Source organism: Hypomesus transpacificus, unplaced genomic scaffold (genome assembly GCF_021917145.1).
Source record: "Hypomesus transpacificus isolate Combined female unplaced genomic scaffold, fHypTra1 scaffold_101, whole genome shotgun sequence".
Lineage (NCBI taxonomy): Eukaryota > Metazoa > Chordata > Actinopteri > Osmeriformes > Osmeridae > Hypomesus > Hypomesus transpacificus.
This window is the reverse complement of record NW_025813696.1, coordinates 438,030-457,172: the sequence shown is the minus strand read 5'-3', so window position 1 is coordinate 457,172 and position 19,143 is coordinate 438,030. Positions and strand designations below refer to the sequence as shown.

Below are 19,143 nucleotides of genomic sequence, written 5' to 3'. Positions count from 1 at the left end.
GTTTTTTTGTCTGTGGAATTTTAATTGTGAGAATGAACCAACATCCCAATATTCACTCGACGTAATCCCTTCTACATAGTGTGGATAATCTGCCTTTCCCTCATCTTTTTACGTAGCTAATAACTTTGGGTAGGCCCAAAATTCTTGGATACGCATTATGGGATGGCTCTGAGGATACAGAGAAGCCGTGTGGGACATGCATGTCTTTTCCCGCTTAGATGAGTTGCAGACGATGGCGCAACACCGACAGAGGAAGGTCTTTGCTGGCCCAGGCCCTGCCCCTCCGGCACCCTCCCAAAGGAGACGCAGAGGAGCTAGGTTACATGCGCCACTAATAACCGGTAACTCAGTTATTGAAATATTAAATAAACTGATTCCATAACATGGAGAAAATAGTTATTTATAAATACTGCAATAAATACTGATAAAATACAATAAATAACAATGTCAAATAATTTACGTTTGGTCACTTATTCTTTAAAAAGATAAATTAATAGAAAACAAATACATTCTAAATAACGCACAACCATCATATGCATTGATCAGCTCAATCAGCTTTATGGTCTTAAGGATTCCTATATGTGTATCAGCAGGTCACAGGCTGGGGAGGAGGTAGTGTTGGAGAAGAGGAGGAAGAGGCAGTCGGGCTGTCTGATCCCCTCTCTGGTTCCCCATCGACTGACGGATGGACAAACCACACAGGGCCATGAGCTTAGGGGCATCACCTGAAAGAGAGAAAATGAATAATGAAACAGACTTTGTAAGGTAGAGCAAAAATCTAGTTAAAAGCTTTTCTTTTTTTTTACAGCAATGTATTTGAAACCTCAATGGCTGATTGGATGACCTGACCATCTTAAAGTCAAACTCACGATTAGCTCCGTTGAGGTAGCGCAGTCGCACCACAGCTCCGCCTCTCACGCTGCTCACGGCTGGGAACAGCTCCGCCCCCTTCGGGAGACCACAGAACGCCACACCCAGGAAGCACCCATCCACGATGTATCCCAGAGTTCCTGCGTCAGCATCCAACACCAGCAGCACGCGTTCAGGGATGGTGAGAGCAGATGCAGGGCCCTGATCCTCCAGACCAGTCTGTGTGTGAGACCAATGCTCGACAAGCTGCGGGCCCTTCGGACAACATCCTGCCTGCCGCCTTCCCCTCGGGTACACCCCCAGAACCTGCCCCTTGTGCCACAGTTGGTTGGATGTTAGTTCCCAGCCCCAGGACTCAGAGTCTCCCCCCACCAGAGCGGTGTACCCCGAGGCCTGCAGAGGACAACAGGAAGTAGAGATGCCAACCACCGCATGACTTCCTCTGTGCGTGGGACTCCAAAGCACCTCCCACAGGTGGAGCCCTCTCCTCTCCCCTCTCTCCCCCCTCACCCCATCGCTACTCTGCTGGGCAGGTGCACGTGTCACTTCCTGTCCACATCCTGACCGGCGGAAGTGAGGGGAGCAGTGGGTGGGACTCCAACAAGACCGTCTGTCTTCTGCGTCTGCAGGGGAGGAGTGCAGCATGAGTGACAGGCGGGACGAGGGGGGTGTGGCCAGTGGGCGAAAGGAGGAGGAGGAGGAGGAGGAGGAGGAAGGCTTTCCAGAAGAAGTGCCATGCAGCCAGTGAGATAATGTGAGACCCATTAATGCAATTAAAGCACTTGTCAGCTACTCTCCCACTGATGTAAGCGACCACCCAAGCACCAGTGTCTTTCCTCTTGTTCAACACACTGACTGTAGAAAGGTTTTATCTTGAAGCTGTGAAAAAAGCAGATAACATTAGACTTCCAACAAATACAGTTTGAGTTGAAAGGTTCAAATATTTCTAGATTTCTTAACACTGTCATCCATTTGTCCTATTACATACAGACTCATCAGCACAGAGAACTTAACAACACAACTCACCCAAGCTTGTGGAGGAGCTTTGACTGTGATTTTCTTCTCACTGCTTTGAACGTGGTCAGTCTGGCTCAGCCATGACATGCTTTTATAGATGTCGCTTATCTCCATGGCATGCCTCGTAATCACTCTGAGACTGGCTCGTGCTGGTCGTCCAGTGCATTTCAGCGACCTCCGAAGCTGGAACAGCACAGTCCATCATTTCTAACGACGTCATACAGACGTGTGTCAAGGACTCCAGACGGTGACGTGATTGTTTTCTGATCTGGTAACGTTCCATGCTTGAAGAGAGAGAAAGACAATATTTAAGTAAACATAATAACAGGCTGCCAACATATTGAGCTGTCTGTAGGCACGTGCAGCATATTGCTGAGTTCCCTAATAAATTACCGCGCATTTCGCTCGCATCCTTTGTAGAGTCCCGTTATCTTAAAGATATCAAGCTTCGTTTCCTTCAACCTCAATCTGCATGGAATCTTATCGCGTTCTGTAATGGATGAACACGTAAACGGCGAAGCAGAGGAACAGGATCAGGCTTGGGCTTTTAATCGCTAGAAACATGAAAATAAAATAAAACCAGAAACGACTCATTCTTTAAAAAATCTGAAAAATGAGCAAGCGTAGCAGAGATCGCACGGAATAAGTGAGAAGGGAGGCGCTAGTGAATTCGGAGTAGCCTATTTATACTTATTATACAATAATCTCTGTATATATGAAAACGTTAGTGTCATATCGTATTTATTTGTTATTTGCTGGATTTATTGATTCATTTTCTGGCAGCCAATAGTTTGTAAAATGAAAAATCACATAAGGGCTACATGTCATTTACATTAGGCTTTTTAAACGTACAGGAACATGTCATGCTTTCTGCGGAGATACAAATGTCATCTAAATAAACAAACCATAATACAAAATCTCAACAAAACTGCAAGATTATTTTTATTATTCATAGGTAACCATTAGCCTACAAAAATAACAATAATGTCCATTCATCATAAAATAAGGACAGTCAGCAAGGCAAGGTTAACAAACATACATTATTCTAGATAGGCTCCAGGGTCCGTCCTCTTGGTTGACAGAAAAAATAAAAAGTGATAAATTGACTTTTTGGCTTTACTGCCATTTCGGAAACATTCTCAAAGGTCAATCGGGAATATATTTAGTCACTAGATCCAAACGCGACACGTCTTGTGAATCGGTGAAAATCATATTCGCCAGCAGATGCCGTTCGTACCTTTCAAATGCAGAAGCTGCTGATGTAGGGACCAGCAACCCAGCTGCCTGTTGGAGGTGGTATTGGCCGTCTTCGGCCCTCCTGTTCAGCTCAGAAAAAAATTGACGAGACGAGCAGCAGAAAGGGCCGGGGATGCAAACAGGACAAAACCAAAATACAACACTAAAGCAGAATTTGAGGAATGCTGATGCCTTAGAATATGGACAAGGGGGAGATCTACGAAGTTACCAACAACATCGAGCTAGCTTGCTAGTTTGCCAGCTACGATTTACTTTTAAATCATTTCTCCCCTCTCGATACATCTGCAACGATGCGGCTTGATTTGACTCGCAGGACCGCTGCGATTGTTCTCTGCCTTTTGGGATGCAATATCTGGAGAGCGGCAACTAAAACCCTACAAGAAGATAATGGCATTAAAGGTAACGTCTCTGACATTTTATGTAGTATAATACTTATTTACAGAGTGTAGCTGCCACGTTAGTTTGTATTTGCCATGTATTGTAAGGGAACTTCACAAGAAGCACTCATTTTATTGCTAGCAGAGGCTAGCCCGGCTAGCCACTATAGCACAAAGTTAGCCAACGTTAGCGGAATTTAAACTTCTAACCTAATGGCAATTGTCCTAGAGCTACCTACAATGTGGGAGTGTTATCTTGCAAACGTGTGAATAACGGAGGGAACATGTCCTGCTGTGATTCATAGTGCGAGTAATCACAAGAATGAAAAGTACATTTGAATATCTAATTATGGGTTGCTAACGTTAGCTTTAGAGATGCACGAGATAATTGATGCCCATGTGTGTTGGACTGACATCAAAGTGTGTGTAGCAGGTTAACAAGTTAATGACAAAGGCAACGAGTCGTTCTAATGGGACTGATGCTTGAGACACATTATCCACTTGTTGACTTACCCATTTTGTTAAATACATACAAATACAAATTCAATGGTTCGTCTTCCACCGTGTGTTTTACAACGCATTCCACACACTATAATAGGTTGCTGCTTGGACTGGTCCAGCGCCTGTGATTACAAGTTAAGATATTGTTTTGGTATCTCTTCCTCTCCCCTTTCTTCTCTCCTCTTTTTCTCTCACACACATTCCTCCCCTGTCTATCTTTATCCCTCAGAAACGCATAATGATAGCTTGGATATAATCTCACAGACACACACACCTCTTTATGATTGGTATAGACAGAAAGATACACACATGCACAGATTGTAATATTTAGTGACATTTCTCTAATCTTTTGCTTTTCATAGCCCACCGTCAATTCTTAACTGAGATTTGATCACTTCTAAGTTTTTGGACATTCCCCTCTTCAAGGGTTCTGTTCTAGAACCCTGAACATCTGCTGGAAACAGGATAGGTGAAATTATTTTGTGTATTTTGTAATTATAAGTATTTGTAATTATTCTTGCCTATTTTACTGGACACTTTTTACACTTGCCTTTCAATCTATCTTGAATTTTCAGTTTTTCTCTAGAGTTTCTCTCATATACAGACTCCTCCTTTCTCTCTCGAAATCTCTGTTTTTCTTTAGGCTATTTCTTTCCGGTCTCCCCCACTTCCTCTACCCATAGCCCCCCCCTCTCTCTTTTCTCTCGTTCTCTTTTCCCTCCTTCTCCCCCTCCCCTCCCCCCTGCTCTGACCCAGTCTAACCTTCAGGCCCACCCTGGGGGTGTGGTCAGGTCGATATGCAGGGCTCTGCTGGTCTAGTCAAGCTGTGCAGCCAAACAGCAGACCATCCTCCCTCTACTGCAGACCATCCTCCCTCTACTGCAGACCATCCTCCCTCTACTGCAGACCATCCTCCCTCTACTGCAGACCATACTCCTTAGTCAGGACCAGCCACTGAAGCAAGGCTAATGGAGGGTGACAGAAAGACTATGTTGTGTGTGTAGAAATGGCACTGCAGCACTGTTCCCTGTGTGCTGTGAAAGGACTACTAAACCAGCAGCCATCCAGCACATCACAGTTGTCCCTGAGCTTAAACACTCTGCTGGCTCTGAAAACCCCCTGTCATGTCCTGGTCTACAATCTGTCCCACTGCTAAAGGACCAGGCCTCCTGTTCTGTATCACACGCAAGGTATGGAGAGCCAGGCCCACTGGTGCTTATAGACAGCAGGAGAAAGGACCGGTGATATACATAGACATATAGGGTTAGTGCTTATACATACACATTGATCCACAGCAGTCCAACAGAAGCTTCAGTAATTGTTTTGGTAGTTGAGATGTGAGGTATTGGGTGTGTATATAACATGCCAGCAGCTGACTCCAACCTGGCTCTGCCAGGGTCCAGTCAGCCCCACTGTCACCAGGAAGCACATGGTCTGGGTAGGCAATAGGCCTCCCTATGGACACATGGTCTGGGTAGGCAATAGGCCTCCCTATACACACATGGTCTGGATAGGCAATAGGCCTCCCTATGGACACATGGTCTGATTGATTCCTCTTTCAATCCTTTTTACAATGTCAGGAGTAGAATGCTTTCTAGAGCAGAGAAGAGCTCTCAGGATCTCCATTATTTCTGTGCAGGAAATGAATGATACCCAACGACTTAAAGCAACATCTGATCAATAACCTGTGTGCTCACTCACACACCCAGGACCCTGCTGGTTGGACTGCTGTTGTCTTGGCTAATTGGTTGAGGTTGTAGCATCGGACAAGGAAAAGTGTCTTTGATGTCTTTGTCCTTCATATGGTACACACGCCCTGCAGAGTCAACAGAGTGAAGAGTTACTGGTTTAACAAGGCTCACACAACCAGCTCATATAGGCAGATATGCTGTGACTCCCCGTGTGTGTGTGTGTGTGGATGACACTCCTTGGCTTCTTGAAGAGTGATGTCACTATATGTATTGGATGAGGAGGGGAAGGGGAGTGTTGCATTTGACACTGTGTGTTTGAGAGAGGGAGAGAGAAAGAGAACAGGGGTCTCCCAGGGGAGTTCACCAAAGTGAGCAAAGCTGGTACCCCTAACAACGGATCGCCGTAGTGGGACAGGAAGTGATGTATTGCTTTAAGAATGCCCGTCCAACCCCCTCTCTCATGCAGTGGAGGTTGTCCCATAGGCCCAGCCCATAAAGGTACTCTACTGCAGGAGGGAGTGCATAGGTCAAGCCTAATATTCACTCCTCTCCTGAAGATCCTCTAATCCGCTAAATGATTAGTAAGTTGTCCGGCTGACAGAATGGAAGTTGGATAAGCTGACACAGGATGATTGTGTGGTTTGTTGCCTTATTAAGACTTGGTGTATCTCGTTGTGTCAGAACCCTGCCCCCAGGATGGCTGTGGGATGGGGGAGGGTCTGGCCTGCTCTGGTCTAGTCATGCTGGTCACCTGTCCCCCCTGGATGGCTGTATGATGGGGGAGGGTCTGGCCTGCTCTGGTCTAGTCATGCTGGTCACCTGTCCCCCCTGGATGCCTATGTGATGGGGGAGCCTGGAACCCTTTCAGCCTTAATTGAAAGGTCACCATGGTTCAGACGACAACCAGTGATCAGAGTACACGTGGTTGTGCAGACAAGCAACTGTACAGAGAGACAAGGCTTGCTGTTGTTCATCCTGAGCTGCATGTTTCTGCTAATGTGGCTAATACGGTTTAGTCCTACCAGAACATGTTTGTCAATCATGTAGCTGTTGTGTGGGTTACACTGAGATCAAGCTACGCGTTAACAACATACATCAGATACAAAAAGATGTTTGTTTACAATTTTTACCAAGTCACTGTTCAGTCTAAACAGCACCTTATGGCAGGAAGCTCAATGGCCATGTCATTTCCTTATTATTATATTATTTCCTTATTATTCTGCATCCAAAGATTGTGTGAATGTGTAGACCTGGCGTTGACCTAGGAGGGAGGTGGACGACTACAGAGCAGGAGGAACAACATGCAGTGTTTCTGTGTGTGTGTTGGGTATCCAGGCAACTCTGGTCTCTCTAGAAAGGATATCCAGCATCGTTACAGGGAGAGTTAATGGTGTAATTGAAGTGCTTTGCTTTAGGAATGCAAGTGTGTGTTCCATTGTTAGCTTCACAGCCGCCTCTCTGTCCGACACATGCTCGGACACCGTTAAATGGGATGTGTGTGTACAGTTGTTTCCTGCTTCGGGCTAAGACCTCTCAAAGGAAAAATGGCATGTTGTTTTGGCAGGGAAGCACTTTTGGACTGTAACCAGGAAATTGGTCAAAAGGGAGCATTGTGATGGGCTGTTGTTTGATGTGTTGTTGTATGATGTGTTGTTGTTTGATGTGTTGTTGTTTGATGTGTTGTTGTTTGATGTGTTGTTGTTTGATGTGTTGTTGTCTTGTGCTTGACGTTGCAGAGGTGACTCTGAAGGTCCACCTGAGTGATGCCAGCACCCACCAGCCCCTGGGCGGTGCCACCATTGAGCTCTTCACCAACCACACGCCTGTAACCATGGAGACATCCGCTGCTGACGGCAATGCCTACCTCCGCTTCCCGTACCGTCTCGGAACGCCACTGGTCGTCACAGCAACCAAACAGGGTTACGTGCCAAACTCTGCCCCCTGGAGTCCCACCAGACTGCCTGGTGTGTGTGTGTGTGTGTGCAATCGTGAAGAAGGACTATGAGTGTGTGAAGGAGTCGGTGCAGAGTGTTAAGAGTGGAAGTGTCGAGCTGTGCTGTGTGTGAGAACAGACAGCAGGTCTAGTCAGCAGGGTCTTTGCTCTGTGTGTGTGTGTGTGAGATGAGGAGGAGTGACAGAGTGAGCAGCTCTAGTGATGCCAACATTCAGCCAGGGGACACCTAATCCTCTCACAGTGCTGTATGCACACACACATCCTGGATAAGTGTGTGTGTGTGTGTGTGTGTGTGTAGGCGGCGGGGAGGGGTTCATTAGAAGCTAGTGGAACGGCGGCCAATTGGATTAGCACGCTTACCAGCACTGAACAATAGAGGAGAGACAGAGAGAGAGAAGTAGCATCCTGTCCGCTCCGACAGCATCCTGTCCGCTCCGACAGCATCCTGTCCGCTCCGACAGCATCCTGTCCGCTCCGACAGCATCCTGTCCGCTCCGACAGCATCCTGTCCGCTCCGACAGCATCCTGTCCGCTCCGACAGCATCCTGTCCGCTCCGACAGCATCCTGTCCGCTCCGACAGCATCCTGTCCGCTCCGACAGCATCCTGTCCGCTCCGACAGCATCCTGTCCGCTCCGACAGCATCCTGTCCGCTCCGACAGCATCCTGTCCGCTCCGACAGCATCCTGTCCGCTCCGACAGCATCCTGTCCGCTCCGACAGCATCCTGTCCTGACGGGAAACCGATTGAAAGATGGACACGAGGGCCTGCTAATCCTTTTATGATCAGGTGTGTCGAGGTACATTTCAACATGTTCTGAAAGGAACTCATTGTGTGTGTGGGGTGTGTATTCTTTCAGTGTTCTCCACTCTCAGTCTGGATCTGCTGCCAGAGAGAACTGCCACTCTGATGGTGTACGATGATGTCGTTCAGATCGTCTCTGGGTTCCAAGGTAACACTTTGTCCTCTGTGTGTGTGTGTGCCTGCAGTCTGTGTGTGTGTGCCTGCAGTCTGTGTGTGTGTGCCTGCAGTCTCTCTGTGTGTGTGTGTGTGTGTGTGTGTGTGTTTGTGTCTGCAGTGATTCAGCCCTTTCCCCTTTGACTTGACACACATTAATAATGTGACCCATCCAACCCAGTCTCTTAAAGAAGTCAAGCACACCCACCCTCCCTCACGCTCCTGCCTGGCCTGTCATGCATCTTTTGTTTGCGTGTGTAATTACATTAGATAAGGTTATATCAGATCTGTTTTCATCAGAATACATGTTCTTGTCTTGTCTCCTGGCTCCTTTGTGTGTCTGTGATTCGCAGGTGACTGAGTGACTGGCAGGTGACTGAGTGATTGGCAGGTGACTGAGTGATTGGCAGGTGACTGAGTGACTGGCAGGTGACTGAGTGATTGGCAGGTGACTGAGTGACTGGCAGGTGACTGAGTGATTGGCAGGTGACTGAGTGATTGGCAGGTGACTGAGTGACTGGCAGGTGACTGAGTGATTGGCAGGTGACTGAGTGACTGGCAGGTGACTGAGTGATTGGCAGGTGACTGAGTGACTGGCAGGTGACTGAGTGATTGGCAGGTGACTGAGTGACTGGCAGGTGACTGAGTGACTGGCAGGTGACTGAGTGATTGGCAGGTGACTGAGTGACTGGCAGGTGACTGAGTGATTGGCAGGTGACTGAGTGACTGGCAGGTGACTGAGTGACTGGCAGGTGACTGAGTGACTGGCAGGTGACTGAGTGATTGGCAGGTGACTGAGTGACTGGCAGGTGACTGAGTGACTGGCAGGTGACTGAGTGATTGGCAGGTGACTGAGTGACTGGCAGGTGACTGAGTGATTGGCAGGTGACTGAGTGATTGGCAGGTGACTGAGTGACTGAGTCTGTCTGCTGCCTGGCTGACAGACGTGGACACCAGGTTAGAGGGGGGAGGGGTCTTTACACTGGGCTCTGTTGGAATCATCACCTGGGCTCATTTACATGCTCTGTTCATAGCCGGACCACCAGATATTATCTTTAGCCAGGTATAGATATGATCTGAAGTTTGGTTTTTACCTGCCAGAGCAAGTTAAGGAGCGAATGTGGAGCTTAAACAGAGCGTAAACATGAACTCACCCACACACACACACTCCATCTCTAACACACCCCCACACACACACACTCCATCTCTAACACACCCCCCCCCACACACACACACACACTCCATCTCTAACACACCCCCACACACACACACTCCATCTCTAACACACCCCCACACACACACACACTCAGGGTCAGAGTTCTGTCTCATGGTGCAGGAATGCATACTCACCACAGTGGAAACACAATGACATCACCTCGCACACTCTGTCTTTAACACACACACACACACACACACTACATCTAACACACACACACTTTCTTTGTTGCTGTTTTGCACTCTTTGCTGGTCTCGTTGCTCAAGGAGAGAGAAAGAAAGAACAGCAGAAATCTGAAAGAGAGAAACAGAGGCTGTAGTGACGGTGACCGTACAGAATCGATCCTGTCTCTCTTTTATTAAGTTGGAAGTCTGTGTGTACAGCAAGACTAGTGACTCAGAACGGCAGATACAACAGCAGCCTGTCCTGGGTTAGAACTAACAGGACACAGTCATCAAGAGCCCTCCCCAGTCCATTCCCTCCCCAGTCCACTCCCTCCCCAGTCCACTCCCTCCCCAGTCCACTCCCTACACTGATTACTGTGTGTAGCTTCTCACACCCCCTGCGTGCGTCTCTCCTCCCCCAGTTTCGAGGGCTCACCCCTGGGTCCAGTTCCAGCGCCGGGCCCTGAGCCTGCCTCCCAACACGTCCTACACCAACCTCAGCGCCCTGCTGACCGTGGCCAGCGCCCCTGCTCACATGCAGCACTTCCCCTACCTGCAGGGCCTGCAGGGCCTGGGGGGCAACGGCTCAGGTAGGCAGTGCTGTGGGAGCAGTGCTGTGGGAGCAGTGCTGTGGGAGCAGTGCTGTGGGAGCAGTGCTGTGGGAGCTGTGCTGTGGGAGCTGTGCTGTGGGAGCTGTGCTGTGGGAGCAGCACTATCTAGTCTGAACACGCCGGCCCTGCTCTGCTACTGGCTGCCATGACGCCCACGTCTGTTGCTATCTCTGGCACCTGACTCACATGGATCTCCACACCTGGGATAGAGGAGAGATGCTGAGAGCTGGAGGGGGTGGGGGTCAGAGCTGGAGGGGGTGGGGGTCAGAGCTGGAGGGGGGTGGGGGGGTCAGAGCTGGAAGGGGGGGTGGGGGGGGTCAGAGCTGTGGAAGGGGGGGTGGGGGGGGGGTCAGAGCTGGAAGGGGGGGGGTGGGGGACAGAGCTGGAGGGGTGGTGGGGGGGGAGTGGTTAGAGCTGCAGCAGGAGTTGACCTTGGACAGATAGATTATCCCCTCCCCTGTCCTCTCCTGTCCTCCCCTGTCCTCCCCTGTCCTGTCCTGTCCTCCCCTGTCCTGTCCTCCCCTGTCCTCCCCTGTCCTGTCCTCCCTTCCCCTGTCCTGTCCTCCCCTGTCCTGTCCTCCCCTGTCCTGTCCTCCCCTGTCCTGTCCTGTCCTGTCCTCCCCTGTCCTGTCCTCCCCTGTACTGTCCTCCCCTGTCCTGTCCTCTCCTGTCCTCCCCTGTCCTGTCCTCCCCTGTCCTGTCCTCCCCTGTCCTGTCCTCCCCTGTCCTGTCCTCCCCTGTCCTGTCCTCCCCTGTACTGTCCTCCCCTGTCCTGTCCTGTCCTCTCCTGTCCTGTCCTCCCCTGTCCTGTCCTCCCCTGTCCTGTCCTCCCCTGTCCTGTCCTCCCCTGTCCTGTCCTCCCCTGTACTGTCCTCCCCTGTCCTGTCCTGTCCTCTCCTGTCCTCCCCTGTCCTCCCTTCCCAGTTTCCTGTCTTTTCTTCTGCTTGCCATGTGTTTACTTCTCAATCTGTTCCTCTTAACTTTTCTCTTTGGCTCCTCCCACATGTAATGCCCTCCCTATTGTTCTCCAATGTGACCCTCCATCTCTCCTCCACTCCTCCACCCTGCTGTCCTCTAACAGGATCCGAGCGCAGATTTGAGCTGACTCCGGTGGCAGCCATCTCTGTCCACCTATTGGCCAGCGATGGTGTGGAGCTGCTGGTAAACGAGCCAATCAGCATCTCTGTCCCTCTGCCAGCCAATAGCGGTCTGAAGGACAACGATCACATACCTGCCTGGAGGTTCGACCCCCGCTTGGGTGAGTACCTGCGTTCCTTTCTTTCCACAACGTTTACCAGTTCTTTGTAGACACGCAAAACCACAAATACACACACACGCAGTCAGAACTGATCATGGAACAGTGGAATAGTTCAAAGGTTTATGATAGATTAGTGAAAATAAACCACTGAATTAAACAGCTGCACATCACGAGAATGGATGTAGGATTATAATCCAGCCAGGCCTGCTGAAGAACTGGTCCAGACTATAACCTGCTGAAGAACTGGTCCAGACTATAACCTGCTGAAGAACTGGTCCAGACTATAACCTGCTGAAGAACTGGTCCAGACTATAACCTGCTGAATAACTGGTCCAGACTGTGGAGGGCCTCCAGGTCACCTGCCTGACTCAGCCTGACCAGCATTACAGCAGCCTGACCAGCATTACAGCAGCCTGACCAGCATTGCAGCAGCCTGACCAGCATTGCAGCAGCCTGACCAGCATTGCAGCAGCCTGACCAGGGTCAAACCAGCCTGACCAGCATTACAGCAGGGAAACTACTGCACCAGACTGAGCTAGATTCAAGCCAGTGACGTTGTTGCAGTGCAAGGGCCTGACCTTTGTCCGTTGTCCTAAATGTGCAGTGAGATCTACAATATGTGACTTATCACTCTCCTGAAGCGTGACCACGGCAGGTCCTAGAGGACCACGTCTACAGACGCCCCTCCCCCCTCCATCAGTCTGCTGGTTAGGGTTATGGGTATTCCACAACAGCTGCTGTGTTTCTGAACTTCACTCTGGGATAGACCCCTGTTCCCTAGCAACCCCCAAATAAACAACAGAGTAGGGGCTTCTGAGAGAGAGAGAGAGAGAGAGAGAGAGAGAGAGAGAGAGAGAGAGAGAGAGAGAGAGAGAGAGAGAGAGAGAGAGAGAGAGAGAGAGAGAGAGAGAGAGAGAGAGAGAGAGAGAGAGAGAGAGAGAGAGAGAGAGGAGAGAGAGAGAGAGAGAGAGAGAGAGAGAGAGAGAGAGAGAGAGAGAGAGAGAGCAGACAGACAGACAGACAGACAGACAGACAGACAGACAGACAGACAGACAGACAGACAGACAGACAGACAGACAGACAGACAGACAGACAGACAGACAGACAGACAGACAGACAGACAGACAGACAGACAGACAGACAGACAGACAGACAGACAGACAGACAGACAGACAGACAGACAGACAGACAGACAGACAGACAGACAGACAGACAGACAGACAGACAGACAGACAGACAGACTTTCTCTCACAAAGAAGCCAATGTTAGGAGGCTGTTGTTGTGTTTTGCATATGGCCTAGTTGCATATGGCCTAGTTGCAGTCTTGAGGGCAGAGCTCATGCACACACACAGACACTCAAACCTGTTCTGCTGGTGTAGCCGCCAGTTGGACTTGTGCTGTTTTTTGTGCTGGTGAGGTATCACATGGTAAAGGAGACTCAATGCTCTCTCCTAAGGAAATTAGGAGGTTCCTGATGTAAATGCAACACCTGTAATAGCAATTTTTGATTGATGTTGATGTATGTTATGTCACTATGAGACAGAGGACTGTGGTAAATTCAAAGGTTGTTATTTGACTTTGCATGAATGGAGACAGCAGAGTAAACAGCAGAGGGTGGATTGACTTGACCTCTGTTTGCATCGTCATGGTGGGATGCCAGATTCTGGTCTGCATTGTAACGAAGCGTGAGAACACTTAAATGTGGCTGTTTAGAAAGGTCACCGAGAAACTCATTACTGTCCCAGAGGATATGGAGGAGGACTGGATAGAGCCCTGGGCTGGGCTGGGCTGGGCTGGGCTGGGCTGGGCTGGGCTTGTCTGGGCTAGGCTGGGCTGGGCTGGGCTGAGCAAGGCTGGGCTGGGCTGGGCTGGGCTGAGCTGGGCTGGGCTGAGCTGGAGGTAATGATTTGTTTGGGCGTGACTGATCAATATATAAAGTGTGAGTGTGTGGGTGTGTACGAGAGGGGAAGCAGGGGAGTACACCTCAAGTTCTCCATACACACTCCTGCCCTCCTCCATCCCCTCTCCTGCCCTCCTCCATCCCCTCTCCTGCCCTCCATCCCCTCTCCTGCCCTCCTCCACCCCTCTCCTGCCCTCCTCCATCCCCTCTCCTGCCCTCCTCCACCCCTCTCCTGCCCTCCACCCCTCTCATGCCCTCCTCCATCCCCTCTCCTGCCCTCCTCCACCCCTCTCCTGCCCTCCTCCACCCCTCTCCTGCCCTCCTCCATCCCCTCTCCTGCCCTCCTCCATACCCTCTCCTGCTCCCCTCCACCCCTCTCCTGCCCTCCTCCACCCCTCTCCTGCCCTCCTCCATACCCTCTCCTGCTCCCCTCCACCCCTCTCCTGCCCTCCTCCACCCCTCTCCTGCCCTCCTCCAAACCCTCTCCTGCACCCCTCCTCCACCCCTCCTCCACCCCTCTCCTGCCCTCCTCCACCCCTCTCCTGCCCTCCTCCATACCCTCTCCTGCCCTCCTCCATCCCCTCTCCTGCCCTCCTCCATCCCCTCTCCTGCCCTCCATCCCCTTTCCTGCCCTCCTCCATCCCCTCTCCTGCCCTCCTCCACCCCTCTCCTGCCCTCCACCCCTCTCCTGCCCTCCTCCATCCCTCTCCTGCCCTCCTCCATACCCTCTCCTGCTCCCCTCCACCCCTCCTCCACCCCTCCTCTCTCCGGCCCTCCTCCACCCCTCTCCTGCCCTCCTCCATACCCTCTCCTGCTCCCCTCCACCCCTCTCCTGCCCTCCTCCACCCCTCTCCTGCCCTCCTCCATACCCTCTCCTGCTCCCCTTCACCCCTCCTCCACCCCTCTCCTGCCCTCCTCCACCCCTCTCCTGCCCTCCTCCACCCCTCTCCTGCCCTCCTCCATACCCTCTCCTGCCCTCTCCTGCCCTCCTCCACCCCTCTCCTCCCCTCCTCCATCCCTCCTCCATCCCCTCTCCTGCCCTCCTCCACCCCTCTCCTGCCCTCCTCCATCCCCTCTCCTGCCCTCCTCCACCCCTCTCCTGCCCTCCTCCACCCCTCTCCTGCCCTCCTCCGTCCTCTCTCCTGCCCTCCTCCGTCCTCTCTCCTGCCCTCCTCCATCCCTCCTCCATCCCCTCTCCTGCCCTCCTCCATCCCCTCTCCTGCCCTCCTCCATACCCTCTCCTGCTCCCCTCCACCCCTCCTCCACCCCTCTCCTGCCCTCCTCCACCCCTCTCCTGCCCTCCTCCGTCCTCTCTCCTGGCCTCCTCCACCCCTCTCCTGCCCTCCTGCTTCAGACCCTCTGGGATCGGCTTACTCTCCTTAATCCTAACCCTAAACATCAGGAGATCGGAATACAAACGTGATCATAAATCCACGCTCAGAGACAACTTTGTTCCAGTTCTTTTACTGGCACCCTCTCTCCCCTTGGCTCTGGGCTGGTTTTGCCCTCGCCGAGGCCCAGTCTGCTGCCTCTCTGTGGCTGAAACTAGAACTGCAGGTGCATCAGCACAGCCGTCAGGGCTCACAACAGTCTGATCAAATCTTCAGAACACGTGGGTCTAAATAGTTTCTCTTACAAGGGTGATAAATAACTGTTTAAACACTTTAACCAGGAAACCTCCTTGGCCGCAGTCTCGTGAGAGTGGGCCGGGGCCTAGTTTGTAATGGTAATGTGAGTCAGCTGTTTGCAGTGTGCAGAGCTTTGGTAGAGGACATGTTGTGCTCTAAATGGAATGTTGCATTAGGGGTAGTGTAGCTTGAAGGTGCTTGTTAGTTGATAAAGTCTATTCACAAGCTGTGCGATCCTAATGTGTGTTTGTGCGCAGGGGTCTGGTTGAAGAGCAGCCTGGGCTATGTGCAGAGAGAGGGGGATCATCTGATCCTGACCTACATCGCTCCCCAGCTGGGCTACTGGGTGGCAGCCATGTCCCCTGTCCACACAGGTGAGCCCAGCATGTCCCCTGTCCACACAGGTGAGCCCAGCATGTCCCCTGTCCACACAGGTGAGCCCAGCATGTCCCCTGTCCACACAGGTGAGCCCAGCATGTCCCCTGTCCACACAGGTGAGCCCAGCATGTCCCCTGTCCACACAGGTGAGCCCAGCATGTCCCCTGTCCACACAGGTGAGCCCAGCATGTCCCCCGTCCACACAGGTGAGCCCAGCTCTGCTCTGCTCACTCTTTATCCTGCACAAGGTAAAAGTGAAATAAAAGCCTTGAATGTGAAACGAAGACACATGTTGAATGCCTGGCACCTAAAGTGTGTGTGTGTGTTTTAGGTCCCATGGTAGCTAAGGACATCAGTACGTACCACACAGTGTTCCTGCTGGCGATCCTGGGAGGCATGGTCCTCATTCTGCTCTGCCTGCTTTGCCTGCTGCTCTATTACTGCAGGTACGTGGCTAGCTGGCCGGTAGGCTAGCTGGTGGGAAGGCTAGCTGGCTGGTAGGCTAGCTGACTGGTAGGCTAGCTGGTGGGAAGGCTAGCTGACTACTAGGCTAGCTGGCTGGTAGGCTAACTGGTGGGAAGGCTAGCTGACTGCTAGGCTAGCTGGCTGGTAGGCTAGCTGACTGCTAGGCTAGCTGACTGCTAGGCTAGCTGGCTGGTAGGGTAGCTGGCTAGCTGGCTGGTATATTGGCTGGCCGGCTGGTCAGTGGGCACTAAAACCCAATTATAGTGTTGGATCAATGACCCTATGCTATCATGTTCCAACAGTCAGGGGCGTGGCTGTAGTAGCGCCAAACAGCCCACAGAGGGAGCTGTAACGTGTGTCTCCTCCGCAGGCGGTGCTGCTTGAAGCCTCGTCTGTCCCGACGCAAGCTCACCCTGGCTGCTGCTCTGGACGGCAGCAAGAGAGACCAGGCCACCTCCATGTCTCACCTCCACCTCATCAGCAACGAGGTACAGCCCTTCACTAGAGCCCCGTGGTGCGCACACACACACACACACGCGTCTATACTGCAGTAGCAGTGACAGACGATTACGGTTACAGTCAGTATACTGCTGCCCTGTGCATTACATTCACACCATTTATATTGCTATTTTAGTGGTTTCTTTGTGTTTTGATGCATCTTGCCTTGTCTCCAGGTGCAGCTGGAGATGGTTTCCACAGCAACAGAACCTGACATGACCACACCCATGCTCAAACCCTCCTCTTACGATCAGCATCACCAGGAGCTGGTCTCTCATGGCAACCACAGCCGCTCATCACTTGTTAACCACAGCCGACACGGCTCGTCTCTAGGCAATCTGACCCCCCGTAGCCGTGACTACCGGCAGTCTGTGGAGACATTCCCGTTGAAGACCGCCCTTTCGACCGGAACGGACCGAGGCTACCGCCAATCATACACCTCCGTCTGCTCCTCCACCAATCAGGTTCTGGATAGACTGTCCTTAACTAATCACGTGAGCCAGATAAGCAGTGGGGGAGAGGCAACCTCCCCCTCCTCCCCCCCTCTCTCCCCCAGCCGAGCCGAAGCCATGGAGAGCAGGCCCCCTGACTACCACCTGTCCCGCTCTGTGGACCACCTGGAGCGCACCCTGCCCCTCTCCCTCCCCCGCCCGGGACAGCTGCTGTGCTGTGGCTCCGTGGACCTGCTCAGCGGGGGGGAGGCCTACCCCAGAAGAGTGCGGCCCACCCTGGTGATCCCAGCTCATTACATGCGCCTGCCAGGGGAGCACCCTCTGTGTGGGCAGGCCCTGCTCCTGCAGATGGAGCAGCAGAGTGACCTGGAGACCATCCAGGCAGAGCTTAACGCCACGCACCCCCAGCAGCCCTCAGACCACTCCCCTGACGACTGCTCACCTGGCTCGGCTAATCAGGGGGAAGGAGACGGACGTAACCTATCGGAATCTCTGTCTATCCCCACGACACTCGGAGAATCTGGTCTGGTTGAAATCAACGACGAGGACACTTTATTGGCTGAGAAGACCCTGATGGAACTCCGGGGAGGGAAGCCCCTCCCACACCCACGGGCCTGGTTTGTTTCATTGGACGGACGTTCCAACGCCCACATCCGCCACTCCTACATTGACCTGCAGCGGGCCGGGTGCCATGGCAACAGTACGGGAGGTGGCGGCAGGCGCAGTGGTAGGCATGGCAACAGCAATGACACCAGCCTGGACTCCGGGGTGGACCTGAACGAGCCCAGGGTGGGACGCAGGTGGAAGGAGGACAGGAAGAAGGACAGGGCGAAGAGTACTCCTCCAGCCGTCTACACCCAGCCGGTGAGCACCCCTCCAGCCGTCTACACCCAGCTGGTGTACGTGGACGACCTGGAGGGGCCAGCCAGCGAGGGGGAGGCAACACCTGAGACCAGCCCTGGAAACGGTCAACAGCCTGACACACAGTGCCATCAGGAGAAGATGGAGGAAAGAGAGGAGAAGGGGGAAGAGGTAGAGGAGGGAGGAGTCATCCAAATACAAGAAGAAGCCCCTTCGCCTTCCTCATCCTCCCCTTCCTCCCCCCCTCCCCTGTCACCGCCAGAGGGGGTGGCCTTCAGGACTGAGCACGCTCAGACTTCTCTGCTGTCTGTCTCACCTGATAACGACCCATCCAACGACGATGGAGAGGGGGAGAAGAAGAGCCCTTGGCAGAAGAGAGAGGAGCGCCCCCTTTTGGCCTTCAACCTCAAATGACGCATACCTGACCTCTGACCCCTTATGACCACTTCACACACACAGAAATATGACGTTTGTTTCCCTACTCCCCCATATGTAGGCAGCACTAAGGAGACAACAGGGGAGGAGCAGGTGGATCTGTGGACTGATATAACCTGTGCTGCACTCTCCTTGTTGCCTACACCCACATGTTGTGATGTCCCTGCCTGAGAGACAGACTCTCAAAGCAAGAACCTGAAATAGGAGTCATCATTTAATGCACAACTGCTATGCCTTTTTATAAAATTAGCATTTTAAGCAAAAAAAGAGAGCGCTTTTCTGAAGGAGCCACGACCCTGTTCTGCCTGTTGATGAATCTTCTAGAACAAAGAATGGTGGTATAAGCAATATTGCAGATGTTTTACTGGGTTTGTCTATCCTTTGATCTATGCATTGTCCCATATGCATTATGTTTAGGTCACTGGAAGTGGGAATGAGTAGTCCTACCCAGTGTGATGGAGTCTGTGAGAGAGGAAAGGGGAAGCCCTACCTGTGGAGGGTGCTGGGTATGGAGGAGGTGCCAGAACACTGGGACCAGAGCCAACCAATCAGCACTGAGCTAGAGGATATCACCCCAGACTCTCCTGGTGGTGAAGGTCGTGGTGAAGGTCGTGGTGAAGGTCGTGGCACCCAGACGAAGGCATTGTATTGTG

The 19,143-nt window shown here is 52.1% G+C and overlaps 2 protein-coding genes across 5 annotated transcripts; one reads left to right on the top strand and one right to left on the bottom strand.

The window, feature by feature from the left end:
- Nucleotides 1-410: 410 nt before the first annotated feature.
- On the bottom strand, nt 411-1,678 carry si:ch1073-228j22.2 (SPRY domain-containing SOCS box protein 2). Its single transcript, XM_047050206.1, has 2 exons — nt 870-1,678; nt 411-725 (listed from the first exon to the last, which is right to left on the bottom strand). The coding sequence occupies exons 1-2, from the start codon at nt 1,633-1,635 to the stop codon at nt 595-597; spliced, it is 897 nt and encodes a 298-aa protein (XP_046906162.1). The 5' UTR covers nt 1,636-1,678; the 3' UTR covers nt 411-594.
- Nucleotides 1,679-3,174: 1,496 nt separating this feature from the next.
- On the top strand, nt 3,175-18,990 carry fam171a1 (family with sequence similarity 171 member A1). 4 transcript variants are annotated; one of them, XM_047050150.1, is made up of 9 exons: nt 3,175-3,543; nt 7,450-7,677; nt 8,526-8,618; nt 10,426-10,593; nt 11,696-11,872; nt 15,659-15,955; nt 16,111-16,225; nt 16,615-16,732; nt 16,919-18,990. In XM_047050150.1, exons 1-9 carry the CDS (start codon nt 3,435-3,437, stop codon nt 18,467-18,469), a joined length of 2,856 nt encoding a protein of 951 aa, XP_046906106.1. In that variant the 5' UTR covers nt 3,175-3,434; the 3' UTR covers nt 18,470-18,990. The 4 variants fall into 4 exon arrangements, with proteins under 4 accessions (XP_046906106.1, XP_046906105.1, XP_046906104.1 ...); XM_047050149.1 differs by having other exon boundaries at nt 15,659-15,985; XM_047050148.1 differs by having other exon boundaries at nt 15,659-16,027.
- The last annotated feature ends 153 nt before the right edge of the window (nt 18,991-19,143 follow it).